Source organism: Pundamilia nyererei, unplaced genomic scaffold, assembly GCF_000239375.1.
Source record: "Pundamilia nyererei isolate P.nyererei 1_Seehausen unplaced genomic scaffold, PunNye1.0 scaffold00115, whole genome shotgun sequence".
NCBI lineage: Eukaryota > Metazoa > Chordata > Actinopteri > Cichliformes > Cichlidae > Pundamilia > Pundamilia nyererei.
Genome location: NW_005187516.1, coordinates 2023730 through 2044108, shown reverse-complemented (window position 1 = coordinate 2044108; position 20379 = coordinate 2023730). Strand labels below are relative to the sequence as shown.

The 20379-nt window shown below is 39.2% G+C and overlaps 2 protein-coding genes across 3 annotated transcripts; one reads left to right on the top strand and one right to left on the bottom strand.

Moving 5' to 3' along the window:
* The first annotated feature begins 3586 nt into the window (after positions 1 to 3586).
* On the top strand, positions 3587 to 8292 carry LOC102201455 (interleukin-5 receptor subunit alpha-like). Its single transcript, XM_005742009.1, has 10 exons — positions 3587 to 3672; positions 4168 to 4241; positions 4543 to 4598; positions 4706 to 4863; positions 4948 to 5117; positions 5860 to 5993; positions 6551 to 6707; positions 6821 to 6926; positions 7294 to 7375; positions 7489 to 8292. The coding sequence occupies exons 2-10, from the start codon at positions 4175 to 4177 to the stop codon at positions 7567 to 7569; spliced, it is 1011 nt and encodes a 336-aa protein (XP_005742066.1). The 5' UTR covers positions 3587 to 3672; positions 4168 to 4174; the 3' UTR covers positions 7570 to 8292.
* Positions 8293 to 12725: 4433 nt separating this feature from the next.
* On the bottom strand, positions 12726 to 18785 carry LOC102200979 (SH2 domain-containing protein 1A-like). Of its 2 annotated transcripts, none has more exons than XM_005742007.1 (4): positions 18475 to 18785; positions 14456 to 14516; positions 14222 to 14360; positions 12726 to 14057 (listed from the first exon to the last, which is right to left on the bottom strand). In XM_005742007.1, the coding sequence occupies exons 1-4, from the start codon at positions 18624 to 18626 to the stop codon at positions 14008 to 14010; spliced, it is 402 nt and encodes a 133-aa protein (XP_005742064.1). In that variant the 5' UTR covers positions 18627 to 18785; the 3' UTR covers positions 12726 to 14007. The 2 variants fall into 2 exon arrangements, with proteins under 2 accessions (XP_005742064.1, XP_005742065.1); XM_005742008.1 differs by having other exon boundaries at positions 14222 to 14357.
* Between the last annotated feature and the right edge of the window lie 1594 nt (positions 18786 to 20379).

The following is a 20379-nucleotide window of genomic DNA, read 5'->3' as shown; positions in this document are numbered from 1 at the left end:
GATACAGTGATAATCCCATTACAATTCAACCAGTGAGACAATCAAAAAGAATCAAACATCCTTCTAAAAGACTTGATTATCCTGATTCAGGAAACCTTCCAGTGACTGTTGTAAAATCACTTTTCCAGGGTTTGAGCACAGCCTTTTCAGAATCCCTTAATTGCAAAGACAGACAGTATTGGCTACACATGCAACGAGACCTGCGTGGTGTTTAGCTGGGGAGGGTGTAACCCAGTAGAGAAAACTTCTTTTTTTAAAATTTTATTTTCTCCCTTTTATTTGTATCAATGCATTTGCACTCTTTTACTTTGAGAAATATTTATTTTGAAAAGAGGAAGTGTAATCCTCTCTCCAATTTTATATGTTCAGAAGCAAAATTAGGCCTGCCTTCCAAGCGGTGGACCACCATCACGTATTAGCTAGTTCTTTTGCACTTTGATAAGTAAACAAGACAGCTACAGACGGTTGTCTTAGTGAGTTTAAATGCAGAAAAAGTGTTGTAAACAAGTGCTTGCACTGTCTGTAAGCTAAGATAAGATAAGATAAGATAACCTTTATTAGTCCCACACATGGGAAATTTGTTTTGTCACAGCAGGAAGTGGACAGTGCAAAAATTATAAAGCAAAAATTAGAATACAATAAGAATAGATACAGTACACAACTGTACAGAATAGAATAAAATAAAATAAAATACTATATACAGTAGAATAAAATAGAATAAAATATACAATAGGATAAAAATAGAATACAAATGCTGTATACAACTGAGTAAAAATACAATGATGCCAGCAAAGAGTATTGCACTTAGTGTTATTGCACATGTGTGGATGTGTGTGTTTGATCAGTTGGAGTCTTTGTTGACCTGCGAAATCTCTCTGTCCCACACCGTGGGTGCCGCATTCTCCCACTGAAGGAGCTGCTCAGTGCTGTCACAGTCTGCTGCATGGGGTGGGAGATGTTGTCCAACAGGGATGACAGCTTAGCCACCATTTTCCTGTCACTCACCACCTCCACTGGGTCCAGAGAGCATCCCAGAACATAGCTGGCCCTTCTGATCAGCCTGTTCAGTCTCTTCCTGTCCCCGGCAGAGATGCTGCCACCCCAGCAGACCACACCATAAAAGATGGCTGAGGCCACCACAGAGTCATAGAAGGTCTTCAGGAGTGGGCCCTCCACTCCAAACGACCTGAGTCTCCACAGCAGGTCTGCTCTGCCCTTTCCTGTAGAGGGCGTCTGAATTATAAGTCCAGTCCAGTTTGTTGTTCAGATGAACTCCAAGGTACCTGTAGCTGTCCACAGCCTCAATGTCCATACCTTGGATTTTCAGTGGTTGCAGTGGAGGATGTTTGTGCCTGCGGAAGTCTACCACCAGCTCCTTGGTTTTACTAGTGTTGATCTGGAGGTAGTTCAGCTGGCACCAGTCCACAAAGTGTTGGGTCAGTCCTCTGTACTCCCTGTCGTCCCCATCAGTGATGAGGCCGACTATTGCATAGTCATCAGAGAACTTCTGCAGGAAGCACTGGGTGGAGTTGTGGGAGAAGTCTGCAGTGTAGATGGTGAAGAGGAACGGAGCCAGAACCGTTCCCTGTGGGGCCCCCGTACTGCAGACGACCCTGTCCGACACACAGCCCTGAGTCCTCACATACTGTGATCGGTCGGTGAGGTAGTCCAAAATCCAGGTAGTGAGGTGATGGTCCAATCCTGAGTTCTCCAGCTTGTCCTTCAGAACCGAGGGAAGAATAGTGTTGAAGGCACTAGAGAAATCAAAGAACATGATTCTCACAGTGCTTCCAGCGGTCTCCAGGTGAGCAAGGGAACGATGTAGGAGGTGAATGACGGCATCATCCGCTCCAATGCCAGGCTGGTAGGCAAACTGAAGTGGGTCCAATGATGAGCTCACCAGTTGCTCCAGGGTCTTCATCAGGTGGGATGTCAGAGCCACCGGCCTGTAGCTTAATTTGAAAACTTTAATGTTAAGCTGATGGGAGCACGAGCTAGAGAGGCCACGTGGCTGTGTCCCTTGCCTTGTTCATGCTGATACCTCATCTTGGCTAGTTTTTTTTATTGTCTGCGTTGATAAAGCAACTGGAACTGATTCCTGAATTCTCTCCGAATGGAGATGGCGAACCTGTGCCCAAACAGCCTGAGCCCTTGTTGAAGAACGTCATTATTCTCTCTTGAAAAAACCAAAGTGGTAACAAATCAAATCACCAAACCAAAACAAAAAAAGGAACTGAAATTAAAATAAATCTTGACTTGACGAATGACCAAAAAAGACAAACTGAAATATTGAGCTCAATGGGACTGTGTTTCTTTGGTTTGTTTTTGTTAAGCCGGCTTATTATTAGTGTTATTGTGGATTTTGTAAAATGTGTCTTATTTTATTTTCACTTTTTCACAAAATAATAACTGTTGTCGCTCATTTCCTGCCTCCAGCCACTGTATTTAGCATTAGGTCTATACTTTTGGGTTGTCCTAGACTACTTAATATGTGTCAGGGATTACACGGACTTTAGCACTTATTTAATATACTGCCTCCATCAACAACAAACACTGTCTACAGGGAGATGTGTAGTCAGTGACTGCCTGCAGACTGTCCTCACACTTCCCCTGCTCAGGTATAAAACTGGGTGGGAAAACCCTGACATTTATCCAACACACCAGTGAATACTTCAGGTATCAGCTGTTGGGAATAAATAATTTTTCAGTGCCTCAATAATGCTATGCTTTTTATTAATAATAAGTGTTATAAAGTTATATAGAGTAGTATTAAGTTGACACAGCCCTGAAAAATAAAGGCATGAAACCATGTTTCCTTGTGGAGTAGATCGCTGCAGACTCTCGCTTATGCTCGCCTGGGAAAAATGTAGGTAAGAGGGGACCATCTCTAGTGGAAAGTTACTGAGACACTGTTGTTTAGATTAGAATGAGGGAATAATAAAACTCCGTAATAAAACTGTAATAAAACTGTCAGGGGCACACCACCATTTTGAGATCTGCAGCAACGTGCCTTGCAGGACGCATCTCCCTTCTAGAAGTAATGTGAAAGAGAAATAAAGTGTTAAATGGTATACTGAGCAGTGTTTTGTTTTCCATCGGATGCCTCTGAGGAATCAAAAGAACTCGGTGAAGTGTTGATATTAACACAGGAGAGACTTCTCTGCAGGGTCGGCTGAAGCTGCAGATTGTGAGCTAACTGATTCTAACATATAGAGAAAGAAAAGTGGAGGAAAGACAGAAAAAGCAGACTGAACCAGGGGGACAACATCTTATACAAAAAGATGTTATATGTAATTCTGTCTCGTTATTACATCTAGTTGTTATTGTTTTTACCTCAAATGTGGTTTAACCCAAATAAACTAAAGTAGATCAACATTATGTGGTTTGTATTAGAAAACCACATGATGTTGATCTACTTTAGTTTGTTGATATAGATCTGCTTTGCTTTGTTGAAGCTGATAATATTTATGCATTGATGTTGACCTGTTTCACTTTGCTTGATCTGCTTTACGAGCAAATGAAGAAAAAAGAAGAAACAGAAAGAAAGTCTTGGTTTCCTGGATCTGAGTACAGTATGTGACGTCATGCTTCTTCTTTCCCCAGAAATGTGTCATTGTCTTCAGGCAGCGAGAGCACAGAGAGCCACAAGACACGGAGGAGGGACAGCAGAAGGTGAGACTTTATTATTATTGCTATTTACACAATTTTTAATATTATATAGCTGGTAGGAAACTTGGGAATTTACCTCAATTCATAAGAGCGTGTTACGCCAGCATAGTGAGTCATAGTTGGGTCCACTTGTCTTTTTTTTTGAGGGAGAAGATATAAACAGAGTGAATAAACCAAACCAAGTCTTTCTTTTTTGTATAAATAAGTGTAAAATGGACAAGTGACTGTAACCTAGTGAAGAATTAAGACTCATCTGAGAAAAGATGTTTCTTTGTGGTTGATTGTGTGCCCACTTAGACGCCTTACAAGCACCCACCTTCTACAAGTAAGCATGTAAAAAGGGGAAGTATTAAACACAGGAAATTGCTCATTGTAAAGTGGTACAATGGCGTTCCTGTGTTTACTGTACGGTGGCTGAAGACTTTATGCTCATTAGTGTGTATCTGTGTCTCTGTCTTTCTGTGTGTGTGTGTATGTGTGTGTGTGTAAAGCACTCAGGTTGGCCATGGCTGTGTTTCCGATCCGTCTTGTAATTTGGTCCACTTCGTTGGTTTTGTGGTTCCCTCAAAGTGGTAGGTGGATGATTAATCGCAATGCAAACATGTCCTCAGAGAAAAAAAACGCTTAAGAAGAATGGCTTTTGGCAATGTGAAAATCAAAATATTTTTGCAGGAAATACCAGGAGCTTTATTTCAACAATGATTTTACTTTAACCTTTTTTAATCTGGGTGGTGTCTGACTTTGTTTCCTGCTTCCTTTACACAGTAAGCTAATCAAAACTGGACTCCTCTAAAACCCAGTTTATAGAAAAAAATACAAAATTCTGATCAGTTAAGAATTTGTGCTGCAGATTAAACGTGTGTTTTCTTATAGCAGCGACTGAAAGCCATGGTTTGGATCTCTGTCAGGAGTTTTCAGACACGTACGAGGTGAAAATGAGAATAAGCTTTTGTATAAACACTTTTGTTTTCTAATGACCTCACAGACGCAGTGCATGGTATTTAAATAAACTGTAAACTGTAAATTTTTGTATTAGATGGTTAACATACAGAATTCAGCAGAGGAGATTTCCCATAAAGAGCTTTCAGAAATAAAGGAGACGTTTATCTGCCTCCTCGACTCAACAAATAAGCTCAACTGCTCCTGGTCATTCAACACCTTAGAGAAAGATACTCGGCTCTCTGTGTTTATCAGGTATTATGATTTTTTTAAAGGTTCATTTTAATGTGGAACAATGAACGCTACACATTGTTTTAACTCTGTACTTCTCTCTTCCAGTGTCTGTAATGAGGAAACAGTAATTAAGTCTCTAAGCCGTACTTTTGCGGAAAGAGTTGGATCGATGTCCTTGACTGTCAGTGGGGAAATATCAGGCGTAGTCTTACATTTTAACATGTCCCTGCACAACTGGATATCTTACACCTACGTGTATGACATGGACACACTAGGTAATTCTATACAAACAGTGTTGAGTAGTTATATGAACCCAATTCAAAAAAAGTTGGGATTGAAAGTTGTTGAGTAAAATGTATGTAAAAAAGGATGGAATGTTTGGAAAGCTCATAAACCCATATTTTATTCACAGCAGAGCACAGAAAACATCACATTTTTAAACAGATTTACTATTTCAGGAAAATTATTATCTGATTTTGAATTTGTTGCCTGCAACACATCTCAAACTTTGGGATGGGGAAACAAAAGGCTGGAAAAGTAAGGGATAATAAAAAGAAACAGCTGAAAGAACATTTTGTTACTGGCAACAGTTCAGTGACAGGATTGAGCTTCTTAAGAGAGGTAGTGTTTCCCAGAGGTTTAGATGGGCAGAGGTTCACCAATCTGCAAAAAACTTTGTTTACAAAGTTGTGGAACAATTTCAGAATGATGTTCCTCCCAGTGACTTTGAAACACCTCATTATATACTGTATGATACATAATATCATCAAAAATTCTGAGAATCGGCCGAAAATCAATATTGGACCCCTGTGGTCCTTGGGCTCTCGGGTCTCTGCAGTGCATTAAAAGCAGGCATTAATTTTAAAATGGACTGAGGAAAAGTGGAAAACTGTTCTGACGTTACACAAATCAAGTCTTTATAGAACACAAGCTGAGGCTTGAGGTTAGGTTTAGGTTGTGTTGTTGTCAGATACCTTACTGATCATGTGCTTGTATGTGTGTGTGTGTGTGTGACAGAGCATCTTCCTCCACCTGCTAACATCTCTGCATCGTTCAATAATGATAACCTGATTATAAAATGGGACCTGCCTCGCACCAGAAACGCCGTTAATCCTAACTGTTTTGAAAATGAAGTGGAAATACGTGATCAGGTACAGTACGCTTCACCACAGGCTGTCATTATTCCAGATGCAACATTCTGTTTTTGTTTTTTTTGTACGTGTGGCAGGAATAATGAACAAGACAAACTTCTTTTTAACCCTGTGAGGTCTAAGGCTCCATATGTATGGCTATTTTTTTTAAACAAAAAAATAATAATGCTGCCCCTGCTTTGAAAAATGTTTCTGTCCACATGAAAATGCAAAAAACCAATGATTAGTGCTGGTAAGGGCATGCCAATGCAGCAGGTGTCAACTTAACCCAGACTGTACAGAAAACCTGCAAAGAATAACCACAATCTGATGCCAAAAAAGGAAATACAGGTGCAGTCCTTGCAAGATAAAAACTGTGTTTTAATTGTAAGAAACTAAGCTTTAAAAATTGTAAAAACTCAGTTTTCAGTTTCTTTGTAAAACAATTTAAAAAAGAGGTTATGATAAGTCATACTTAGACCTCAGAGGGTTAATTGAAGTCCAAAGTCAGAGCAATCTTATCAGTCGGCCTTGTTAAAGTGGGATTAACCATTTTTTGATTAATCTCATTAAAACAGGAAAAAACAACATCTTGGCTACCCAAACACCATACAAATCATACAGTGGCAAGTGTAGATCCTTCACACAGCTATAGCGTGAGAATGAGGACAAGAATATCATCGCATTGCTCAGGATCAGATCACTGGAGTGAATGGAGTCCCACTGTCACACCGTGTAAGTCCTCTATGTCTTCTTGTGCAGTGGTTGAAACAGTGGCTGATGATGCAGTGTTATAATTATCAACATGTCAGTTTAAAGAACAGTGCTTTTGTGTTGTGTATCTGTAGCGATGGAACGGTCAGATTCTGTGCTCAAGCCTCTGGTGATAGTCTTCATTTGTCTCGGAGTACCCATGGGCCTGCTGGCTTTGCTGCTGTTTGTGCGCTATCAGAGGTATTGTTTTAACCTGCCGCCACATATGTGACTCCTCCTTTTACTGGTTTGTTTTGTTTTAAGCTGTTTGTGTCTCTCTGATCCACTTCGTCATGATTTTAAATGTGAAACTGGTGAATGTCGGAAAAAGAACAAAGTTGAAAAGGAGAAGTGAGAGAATGGCATCTTTCTTCACACCACAGCATCCACCCTAAAGTTCTTCAACCTACAGGCAAAAATCCCCCGGTTTGACTTGTTAACTAACCAAATAAGGAGAATGCAAAAGGAGATGCAAGATAAAACACTTCCTCCCTTGCATCTGTTTTTTTCCCCCTTTTAAAACTAAAAGCGTGTCAAGGATCGTTTTGTGTATACTTGTGTGTTTTAGGGTGACTAAGGTCCTTTTTCCTCCGATTCCTCGCCCCCCAGCAAAGTACAAATATTTCCTGGAAAAAAGCGATGCATTTAATGTGAGTACATTGTGGACTGTGAATACACAAGCTCACATTTCTAACACTTTTCGAACCACAAAGATGTGTGTATACAAAATTTAAAAGCTTTGTTTCCTGTTTTGTGTTGCCAGTTTTTCTATTCTACCCCATCGGCTAAGCCTGAAGAAGTGATCACTGAGGTTGAAGACACTGGGAAAAACCCTGGGAAGTAATACAGGATGCACAGGTTGAAGAAGAACAACAACAATGATGACTTTCATTATATCTAAATGTATAGCCTGTCTAGTTTTTCTTATATGATATTTCATTTCAGGAGGCGTATACAGGTGTTAAATACATGCAAAGGTTGTGTTTATGCGTTTCTATGTATAACCTTGTAATCTAGCCTTTCAGATCTATATATACCTTTTATACCTTTTGATACATATAAAGAGTGCATACCAATGTAACAACAGCACAAAGGTTAACTTTGTATGTCTTTTTTTAATATGTGAAATAAGGTTGGGGGATGAATATTCATTAGCTGTTTTGAATCTCATTCACACAGCTTCATTCGTCTTAAGCCTTCTTTTTAGATGAGTGGTGAATTTGGAGTAGTTTAACCTCTTAAGTGCATCCCAAGAAAAGCAAAAATGGTATATTTAGAGAACTATTAAAAGTGCAAATTAAAATAAAAAGAAGATGAGGACTAAAGGGGCCACAAGAACATGGGTCAGCCATGGGAGTCAAGCCAGCCTTGATAAAATGTGAGGATTTTAAACAAAATGTGAATAAAGCCAAGTTAACCTCAAAGAAGAAGTGATTTACATGCTTAAAACTACAGTTGTGTATGTGAAGCTGTTATACTTACCTGTTATACGCACCGTAACAGTAACAAAACATTCAATTTTCTCCTAAAAGTAAACAAATGTTGAACCGTTGCAGGCTGAGAAACACAACAGCAGTCTATTGTGTGGTTTTTGCACTTTGGTTATTGTAAAGATTGAAAACAAGATATAGACTGTGATCAACCTGATGACGCTTAGAGGTGCTAAGATGGATTTTCACCACACTTTAAGTTTATCTATCAATGTGTGATCATGGGAAATTGTAGCTCTGTAGAGGCAACCACTACAATGATGGAACTTCTGTGTTGGTATTTTTTGTGAATAGATTTTGTCTAGTGATAGCATGCCAGATAGTTTTGGCTAGTATGTGATCAAAACGAAAGCCAAATTCAAACTTGTACACAACATAGTCAGTGTATCGCTGAGTATTTGAGCATTAACACGTACCGTATTTTTTGGAATATAAGGCACACTTAAAATCCTTTCATTTTCTCAAAAATGGACAGTGCACCTTATAATCCAGTGTGTCTTATGTATTGTGTTGTGTATTATGTATTGTATGTATTATGACCTCTAGCCAGTTTTATGTGGTACACGGCACTCATTAGTCTGTCAAAAAATGTTTTAGTATGACAATATTGGTATATTGGTAAGCTACAAAGCCACAGATCTTGATGGATTGTTGGATCATTACGGCTACCGTAGTCAGGAGCCTCGCGGGGTATAACAGACCAAACTTCAGTCAGGAGAACAACTGAGATAATCCATCCACAATACGAGGTTTGCATTAATATACTGCAATAACATGGGAATCCGTTCTTTAAGTCTGACGTCACTAGTCGTATCTGGGCTCAAACTCCGGTGCAGGTCCCTAAGTCAAACGATCACTGTGAGTTGAATGATCAGCGTTCTGCTCTACCAAGTGTAACAATTGAGTTTAACATCCAGGCATCCATGAAAACGGAATTTATGACATTTAACGGAGTTAGAAGTTAGCAGGGAGTTAGCTCGCTAGCTTCCATCTAAATACAATATAGCATGTCCTGACAGGGATTTTGGAAACAAATTCAAACGTACAGCTTTCTTATCACTTCCAACATAAATGAAGACAGAAAACTACGTTTGTAGGGTTACTGAAGTTTGGCTTGCTGGTGTATAATGATGTGCTACGTGACCGCTAGCGACACAGCTATGTGAGCATAATATAAACACACTAACTTTTTTCCACTTGATAAAAGTTAATGTGAGGATTCTCGGTGGTCGGGACCAAATGTAATCGCATGGCAGGATGCTGTAAACGGACCAAACTTCAGTCAGGAGAACAACTGAGATAATACATCCACAATACGAGGTTAGTCATTCATATACTGCTGCATGGGCTGGGCTGTAGTTACATCGTAAGGTTTTAAAAACTGAGCTTAAATAAATGATTAGTGGTAATAAAGCCGAGGGAGGTCAACAGGGATCACTGACTGTTTTAGGAGCTTTTTGAGATTAAATAGAAGAAAATACAAAACATTAAACATGTTAACAACACAAAAGCCATATTAAACGCAGACTACTTTAGGCCCGGAAGCAGGATTCGTCACGTCATCACTTAAAGACCGGATAGAGCAGCTGCAAGAGAATTCAACATTATTGAATCAGTGGTACAGACTTGGAGGAAGCACGAAGAATGAGTCGAGTCAAGTTTGACTTATCTGACTGTTTTGTTTCACTTAATGCGTCTTATAATCTGGTGCACCTTATGGTTCGAAAAATACGCTAAACTATTGCCAGGGGCTAAGGTGAGGCAGCTCTACATTCTGGTGTAGCAGTGTATAGCGTGGGAAAATGAGTCACTTAGAAATAAGTCACAAAACCTTTCTACTGTGAACTGTGAGCACCAGTAAAGGTGTTTTCTTCATGTGCTTTTTTCTGGTCTTTACTGGTCATGGTGGATTTACTGCATTGTAAAGTATATAGGAAAATGTTATATTAGCCGCCATGGCTGCTGTCCAATTCATAGACATTATAAAGATTTTATAAAGCTGGAATTAGGAAAACAAAACTGTAACTAAAGAATATCATCAGCTTTTTAATTTAGAAATTTGAAATTCTGGACTCCTTCTAGAAGGAAGTCCTGCTGCTCAGCAGCCATGAACTTATTACAAGTATAAGTATTACACAATGTATTACTGATTACTTTTCCACCATGTAGCGTAAATACTGATTGGAGATGTTAATTCTTTACATAACTTTTCTAATCTGTAAAATGACCTTAAATCCACCTTTACATAATTACCAGCTAACAACAGAAAGGCTACAGTTCCACACACCGGCCTAAAGAGATTTCATGGCGATCGCCATAGCGATTCTGCTTTAGAAACATGAGCAGGCAGAAATAAAGGCTGCAAGACTGACTGCTTACATCTGCCTTTATTACATGTTGAAGATCAACCTTTCGCTACTGGGCTTTGAATAGTATTAAGCAGCAATTTTTTTAATTAAAAGATATTTTCAACAAGATATAATCAGATAACTAAGAGCAACTCATCGTGTACAGATCTCCTGTCTTAATGTGGGACATTACACGTAAGCTTTACATTTATCACGTAATTTCCGGAGCAGACCTTTGCTATGTCCCAAAACATAGGCTCCATCCTTCGGATGATCCGGCCTTCGCGGCCTACGTGGGCCAGGTCCTCCGAAGACCGAGATTCAGATTTGCATCACCGCTGTGTCAGTAGAGTTTAATAAACTTGTCTGTCTGCTCCTTGCTATCTAAACTATAACAGGACACTGGCGTAAATTCTCGACCGTCTCACACTTTTGTGTAATCAGTTTTCTGTTTGACATTTATTCAGCTGTGTTAAAATCCCGGAGAAACCCACGCGATGGATTAATAAAGTTATATTTAATATAATAATCTAATAACTTTGATCTCAGCCAAACCGATTTACTCTGGAACAAAAAAAACACAGAAAAAAGCCAAACAATTACATTTTTAAGGTATCTGAGTGACTTATATATCATGTTTAACCTGAGTAGCGAAAGACAGCGGGGATCTGAAAACGATGAAGCTGGGAGTCTGCTGCTCTTGCCGGCTTGAGTGACCATTGAACCCCCCGGCAAGCTATTGAGCGGGTGGGTAACAGACGTCTCCCAAAACATCGACGCACTTTTGCAAATATGCGATGTCTTGATAAACCAAGCAGATATCTGAAGTTTACACAGCTACTTTCTCGCCTGAAAATAAGTTAAAAGTTTATTTTGTGACCCAGAAAGATTAATAAGAGTAATATTAAAACTAGGGATGGGTACCGGTGTCCGGTGCCATGATGGCACCGGTTCTGACATAAACGGTAGTAACCAGACCGAAAAGCAGCGCACATTTCGGTGCTTTATTTCGGTGCTTTTTTTTCCTGAGCTGTGATACACTTTAGATTTTAGCCAATCATTTTACGTTTCCGAGGATAGTAGGCGGGGCCAGGTACGTACGTTCTGTTAGAGCAGAGCTACAGATTAAAAATGTCCAAGGCGAAGCGGTCAAAAGTCTGGCTGTACTTCACAGCAAAATATGCAAACTCAGCAGCAACAAGTGCTTTAAGCTGATACTGTGATACTGTCAAAGGAGGTAACACCTCAAATCCGATGAAACACCTGGCGACGCATAGCGTTTTTTTTAAAAGCCCAGAAATGCGCCGTATTTGATAGCTTGCTGCGAGACCTCACACCGAGCACATCTACTGCAGGTGGGTTGCCTGTTATGCAACGTCCCCCAAAAACACGAAGAGGAGAGTCCTGGCCCCTAGCCCTGCCAGTGTAGCAGAAATGATGACGGATGATGGTGGCAGCAGCCGTTCTTCTCTGCGTGAGTAGCTAATTTACGTTGAGTAGGCTAACCACGTTATTACATTAATGCATGTAAGGTGAACTAGCAAACATCATCATAGCTACATGCGGCTGTCTTCTTGTTTGATGGCAGATACTCCCTTCACCCTGGCCAAAAAGGCTAAAATGACCAAAGAAAAAGTGGAAAACAGTTAAACATGAGAGGTTTAGGACAAAGTTTGTGTTTTTTCCATTGCACTGCTTCCAGCCAAGAGTGATACCATATATGCCCCATAGCTGCAGAAAAGGCTAACATTGTTATATTTTTACAAAAAACAGCTGAACATGAGAGGTTTTTGGACCAATTTTGTGTTCTCCATTCTTTAAGCACCGGTTTGAGCACCGTTTGAGCACCGGCACCGTTTCAAAAGTACCGATTTGGCACCGGTATCGGATAAAACCTAAACGATACCCATCCCTAATTAAAACTTAGTAGCAGCCACCATCGTTGGAAACTGAAATTGGCCGGGCCGCGCTATGAATTCTGGGATATGGTGGGCCACAAAGGACACACCCGACCCATCCTTCAAATTCGGGGAAATGAAGGACGCATTTGAAGGAGTCGACGGATTGGGACAGCCTTCGTCACCTGGCTGTGACGTAATCGGCCATCAAATGCAGCCTCCGAAGGATGCAGCCTACATTTGGGACACAGCTCTTGTGTCCTCTTTCTTTCAGCTTTTGTCATCCCTCAGATTACATTTATTACACATTAACCTTACTTTTCTCCCTTAAAGACACAACAATTGTATCTTTAGCTAGCAAAAACACTGCTTGCTAATCTGTACAGGAACCATTTGAGTGGATGCTAATATTTTTTGAGCTGTTTGGAATTACTTGTCATACTTACATGTTTTTTTTAATTACCTCATTTATGCTTGCCCCTCCTCTGTTACACTTTTTTACGTGTTTATGTTACTCAACTTTTGCAGCATTAATGTCTGACAGGAACAAGAAAGTGTGCAGGCTTGTCCACAGCATCAGTGGGGAAAAACCACTGGCAGAACAGCTGTATTAGCTTTAAAGCATCTTGTTTTAAACTGCCCTTAATGAATGAAGGTGTTGGCAAGAGTTGCAGCTGATTCGCGCAAGACGAGAAGCTCTGTTTGTTTTATTATCCATCTTCTACCTGTCCATAAGAAAAGAAATTTGCACATTTCCACCCAGAATTTACTGTTTGTATACATTTCACAGTCACAGAATTCTATACAAAACTCCTATAATTGATCTGAGATAGTTTTTAAATATATTAACATTTAATTAGTAGCATAAGTTTAACAGATTTCACACCATAAAGTCATTTTCAGACCTGCTATCACATGTTGTCAGTTATTGAGATGTGTGAAAATGAAAAAAAAAAAATGAACAATTAAAGTCGTTGCACCAGAAAGATTGGTGCTCACAATAGATTTCACGGTCTACCTTTCCTGCTCTGCTGCGTTTGCTACGTCGTTACAATGAGCGAGCATAAACCGATAAACCAGAAATCAAACAGTTCACTGTACACGACTTTCTCAGAATGCAAACAAACGTCAACAATCTTGATCCAAATACAGCACTTGTCAAAACTTCTACAACATAAAACATTACATTAAGCCTGACACCATTTGGACAGAAATCATTGATGTATGCACCCAAAAAGGTACAAACATCAATGAACGTAGGTCTGATGAAAAAGACACTGCATAAAATTAAAAAAACAAAAACAAAAGAAAACTCAAAAAACCAGCAGCAAAAAAGTGCTCCCACTCATGGCGTGTGTTAAAACATTTAAATATCTTTCAGTAGCAGTTTGCGGGCTACTGAAAATATGTCTTAAACCATGACTAAATCAACACAAAAACTGAAAATAAATACACAAAGAAATTGAGAAACAGGGGCAGACGAGATGAGTGAGGCGCTGTGGTTTCTGTCGGTTTGATCGTCTGAGAGATTAAGAGCACGATGGCCTCAGTACACAGAGCTGCTGCTGCTGTTGTTCATTTCCATGTAAAGAAACTCTGTGGTGGAGATCAGTGAGACTGTGTTAGAGGTGACTAAATAGATTATGAGTCAACATAGACATTTTAAATGAGTTTACGGGTGTGCTTTTGCCTCCGTGGGTGAATGGGCCGTGTGTGTAAGCAGGGAAAAATATGCGCATGTGTGTATTTGTGTGTCATACCTTCGCCCAAGCTGTTTCGTACTCGTGTTTTGTCCAGGGGATCTGTGAGCGGGGCTATTCCAACTACAGCAGTCCTCTTGTAGCCTTCTATTAGTGCCTCCAGAGTCCTAAATGTTGGTGATCTGGCTGTTGAATCCTGCTAATCAAAGAAACAATCCCACATACACAAAACTATAAATGCCCGCCTTATGTTGTGTTTGTGTGTGTGTGATCTATATCTGTGTGTACCCCCACCTGAAGGCACCAGCCATCGGCAGAGCGTAGGAGCCTGTAGGTGTGAACAAACGGTGCTTTCCTGTAAAAAACAACAACACAAAAAACGACAATTCTTAAGTCCGAATGACTTTCTTTAAAATCTGGTGTATCTGAAAGTGCATATCTGAAAGAGACACAAAATGTGGTTTGGGGTGGAGGATGATTCAGTGATTTCAGATGTGTGTTTCACAACCTGAAACGAGTTGCCAGAGCAAATCTGATTGATGTGTATAGTCATATTTTCCTTTTTTTGTTGCTTATCGTATTATCACCCTGCAAAACAAAGGTTGCAGTCTGAATTATTGTGTCACGGCATGTGGCAAATATATTTTTAATAGAAGGCGTTGTTAAAGGCTTATTGTATTGTGCACTTCTGACACGTAACGCCCTCCACATGTACTCAGCTTTTGTTACATTTCTACATACGCAGTATGGGACACCAGCCACACTGCAGAGAACAGCCCAGTCTGGACTACATTTATGCTGGCTGCCTGTATAAGAGAGCTACCAGCATTACTAAGGACTCAATGTCACGGCCTGTGACCCGGCATTTTGAATTCACTTTTTATTTTTTGATTTGTTATATGATATTGAATATATGCTTAGTTCTGGTGTTGCCATTATTAGTTAGGATTTAGTTGAGTTTTATTCTAGTTTAGGTTCCCATCTATGTCCCCTTCTGTGAGTCTGTCATGTCTACATCTCTCAGTGTTTCCTGTTTTATTTTGAAAGTCTTGTTTCTATGTTTACTGTGTTTAATGTACCTTACCCTGTTGTGTCATGATGTTCAATTGTGTCAGCTGTTTTCCCCATATGTTTCCACTTCCCCTAATCACCTCTGAGTGTATTTGGTCTTTGTGTTTTCTTTTAGTCATCATATTTTCTCGCACGTCCCTGTTTAATGCTCGTGTCAGTTATCATCAGTGTTGGTCAAGTTACTTGAAAAAAGTAATCAGTAATTGATTACTTCCCCCAAAAAGTAATCCCGTTACTTACTGATTACTTATTTTCAAAAGTAATTAATTACTTAGTTACTTTTTAAAAACACAATTTACAACCTATAGGTGATAAAGCGATAGATCTTTCAGCCCAATTCTACTTTTTCTACATAATCCATCATACAAAATGTAATCAAATGGAAAAGTCTCTTTTTAAAACTTGTTTTATTAGTTTTAGTCTTTTAACTTTATGCATCAAGCAAAAATTTAATTATATGCAACATTCTCTGACTGGAAGAAATTTGTTTAAACATTTAAACCTATTTTCTGCACATTCCAGCACATAAAATAAAATATTTTTTGTGTTTACACTCACTCTTTCAAATAGATGCAAGTAAAACACAGCAGAAAATAAATAAAGTCAAAGACTCAGTGGTCCTGCTGCTCTATTTTCACCTGTAAAGCAGGAGTGGGGTAGGCGGAGGTTTACCCTGGTGTAGGTGTGCCGCGGCGGTCAGTGGAAGAATCCGCGAGTTTCTCTGTGAGTTTCCCATTACGTCATAGCGCACTCGGTGCTTGCTTGGAAGTTTAGGGGTTTTTTTCGCTGTAAAAAGAAGTTTTCTTCCCACGCACAACGGACGCTAATGTTTTTGTCACTTTTTATGGAATCAAACTCAAAGTAAGGTCAGTACTTCCACGCTTTAAACGCTGCACGCTCATACTCTCTCCCACAATCGATATGTCATCCATTGTTGATCTGCACGCAGCTGTTGTCATGAATGTCGTACTTGTTTACGTTACTGTCATGAGACATTCTCGCAAAAAATCACGGTTTTAGTAACGCAGTAACGCAGCGTTCCTACGGGAAAGTAACGGTAATCTAATTACCGTTTTTGCAATAGCAATCCCTTACTTTACTCGTTACTTGAGTAACGCGTTACTGCCCATCTCTGGTTATCATAGTTATCACAGATTGGTCATAGTTCAGTTTTTCCAGTTTGGGTTTTACTTTAGTTTTTGCCCTGCTCGCCTCTGATTTGTTTTGGTCTTCGTGTTTAATCAGTCTGGCTCATTTTTTTTAAAAGACACAGTTCTGTCTCCTTCCCTGTCTGCACTTGGGTCCACTTCATCATCACACCGCTGTGCCCTGCCGTGACACTCAGTGTATCAGATTTGGCAAAAGATTGCTGTATTTTTGTTTGTTTGTGGGGTTTTTTTGTTTTTTTAAAAGGCTCTAACAAAACTGCACTTTGTACCCCACCCCGAACGCAACAATGTGGATGCTTTTCTGATTTAACAAAGATTGCTTCAGGTTCTGTGTAACTGAGATGACATTGTGAAAATTTTAGTCCAATAAGAACTCAACCACAGCCAAGTATAAGAGTAAAATACTGCTTAAACATTGGTGCAACAGCGATATCGATCTGTGTAAAATATCAGTATATTAATCATAGGGGCCAATTTTAGCTTGTTGGTAAAGTTTTAAAGCAGGAAGTACTTTTTTATTTATTTATATTATTTTACTTATGTTTTCATACAGGGCTTATAATGTATTTTTAAATGGGGGCAGAAGTTCTTTCACCTAAGTATAACTTAAATACTTCCTGTCATAATTTTCAAGTACTACATAATAGCAGTTATAACTTCACTGGAGATTATGAAATTTTTCATTTCATTACACAGTGGGACTTAAGTCGTGGTTATAATCAAGATAAGATTAAATAAATAAATTGATTTAATAATATTTTTTTATTATCAATAATCCAGGTACTTTTATTTATCCAGGTAATTTTATTTATGCCACATTTAGCATAAAATAAAATAACATAAAATATTAGAAATGTTCTATTTAAATGCAACATTTATCAAATGACGTAGTGTCACAAAATGTCGAGTGTAACAAGCATCGTTTTAACAGTTTTAGAAAAATGGTCAATTATTTCCTACTTACATAGTGGGGCTGCAGGCTGCATCCTAACTATCCTAAATAAGCATTATTTTTGGTGTACTCTATTCTGCGTAGTGTTCTGTTGTTTAGTAGGAAATTACTATTCCTAATTTTTAATATACAGCATGGAAAAATATGAAATTTTAAAAGACTGAAGACGAGGGAGGACACAACCTTTCAGTCTGTGACTCCAAGGACCTCTAGAACAGTTCATTATTCCAGGTCAGTTAAGCTGACTCAGTGGAGCTTTCTAAAAAACAGTTAAAAACTTTTTTGTTTAATCGGGACTCCTGTTGATGTTCTTTTATTGTGTATGTTTTTCTTTTCTTCTGTTTTAACCTAGTTCTCTATTGATATTGATTGTGTTTTCATTGTTGTGCAGCGCTCTGTGACTCTCGTGTCTGTGAAAAGCACACTACAAATAAGCTTTACTTACTTTGTTACACTCTCTAAAAGCTTTCCTTACCTTTAAACACATATCACTGAAATGCATAACAACCAGCAGCCCAAAAACCCAGTGTAAGAAACGGGGATTAAGATACTCGATAACAGACCCCACACCCCCTAAAAATACTGAGTCATTACAACAACTGAGAAAACGACAACTGAGCATTTCTACTTTAATCTAAAATGTCAGAACCAGAGTCCGAGATTGTAGATTTATATTACTTCACTTTGTTTTTCACAGAGCATTTGCACATTTCAGTCTAGTTGTGTGAAAATGTGTCCCAGTTGTGGGACTACGGCTTTTCTGTGTGCACGCTTGTCTACACGCACTGTGAGTTTTTTCTGGTTTCTTTTTTTCTTGTAAACCAATCCAACAGTAATCATTAATTATAATAAGTAAAGCATCATTTGTGTAGTTTTTATTTTAAAATACCAAGAAGGTATTTGTTACAGCGTAATTAGTATCTCCTCATTCGAGACTGTCAGTTGTTACTCCCTTGTATCTGCAGTGTGAAATGCAAAGTTAATATCACAGCGCTCTGTATATGTACTCATAAATACATACATAATTAAATCAAAAATATCCTAGCAAACTCATAAGTTTGCACAACTACAAGAAAACTGGCACTTTGGGTCACACTTGTACCGCTCCTCCGGCAGCTCACCTCACACACAGACAGTAGGCCCCCCGCACTGTGCTGCTGTCTCTCAGTAGAAAGCTGCCATCATACCCGAATCTCTCCAGCAGCCGCTCTGTGTCCTGACTTCCAATACTCCCATAGTAAATTGACTGTACCAGCCTCCCCTCAGTCTCCATGTTGGCTCAGTGGCAGAAACCCATCTGAGCCTTTTTTGCCAAAGTGCAGCAGACACCAGTAGCAGAGGAGTGTGTGAAAGGCTATGAGGCAGGAAAAGCCTTTCTGGTTTTCACACTTTTGTGTCATGCAGCTGCACTTCGCACGTTCTTGCACTTTTTTTAACCCGAATCATGCCTTTTATCTGTTGAAAAGCGAAAGTTTGTTTTCTCCTTTGCTGTTCGGCCCCTTTCGAATTGTTGTTCTTGTTCTGCAAGTCACAAAAGAGAGAAACAGAGGAAAATACTAATCAGTAGTGTTCCACCGCTTTAGGAGTATTTCTAATGCTACTGTATATACAAATGAAATGAACTGACACACATGTGTGCATGTGCATGAGCCACAACTGGGACTGAAAGAAAAAAGGTTTAAGCAGACAGTTTATATATGTCTGAAAATATATAAACCACACACATAACCCACACACGTATGCATACACAGGTTCAAACTCAAAATCTCAATCACAGGTGTGGTTTGGCACTACCATGTTTATTTGTGGAAAAAAAACTTAAAAATGGAGCTGAAGTGCGTTTTTATTTTTTTAATAATAAAGAAACGCTTCGAAGAAATGTTCATATTCACATTAAACAGCAGCATGAAGGAGCAGCCTAGCTATACCGATTAGCACAAACAACAGCACAGCAACACAACTGTAATAGATCCAGTAACTCTATTAAGAGTAATGACGTTAACTTTTTCATGAAACGTGGTGTAAATCAGCTATATATCACCACACGTTTTTTTTGGACGTTTATCTTATAATAATCACGCATAGTTAATTATGTCAAAGAACAGAATGGGACTCACCAAGCACTTTAAATGTGTGAACCTGATTAGCTTCATTGGCCCCTTTTTCACTCCAGATTTGAGCATTTTCCTTGTTGGATTTTCCCGTTTTTATATTTTAAAAAATTATCGCCTGTATATACTCCCATGTTAGTTGCTTTTATTGTTTTAACGCTCCCCTTTAACGATAATAATCGAAACATCTATAAAAATAAATAAATAAATAAACAAAAAAAAAGCAGCAACAAAAGGGATTTGTCGGGTTTACTGCATGTGATAACTATCTCCACCAGGTGTCGCTGGTGTCGCACTAAGGAACAGCAGCCACCATTAAACCGCTGGAGAAGAAGTCAATTTCTTCGTTTATTTCCCCTCGCCTCACTGGGCGTGACTGCTTCTGGACCGCTTCTGGGCAAATAATGATTAACCGTAAAAATTTGACCCGTTGAATCGACTGTGTTGTTCCGCCTCAGACTGAAAAACATAAAGCAGCCACATAAAACTGTGCAACCCGCATTTCAGCAGCAGCATTCAGGTTTGCACCACATCACAGGGAGGAGGACCTTCACGTTTGAAGCCTGTGTGGGAACTGGAGGAGATGGTTTCAGTGGTTGATGTGGACCGGTGTTGTGCCAAAAACTGACTTCCGGTTCTTGGCGAGAAGTGGCTGCCCGTATTTGAAGTGTCACAAATAACACGTTGGCATGTAATATGTGAAATATATGTCAAATGTGGCCCTTGTGAATGCTATGAAGTCTCCTTGGGCCACAAACAACATTTCTGTCACAAGGTAGAAGCCCCAATCAGTTTTTAGCAAAGTGATTTTTATTTATCTTTTATTTATACAGTCTAAAAGTCTGGTTGACATTTTTTTTAAATGTGTTTTTAAGAGTAATCTGGCCAAGAGGGCTTTTCTACTCTACCTGAGCG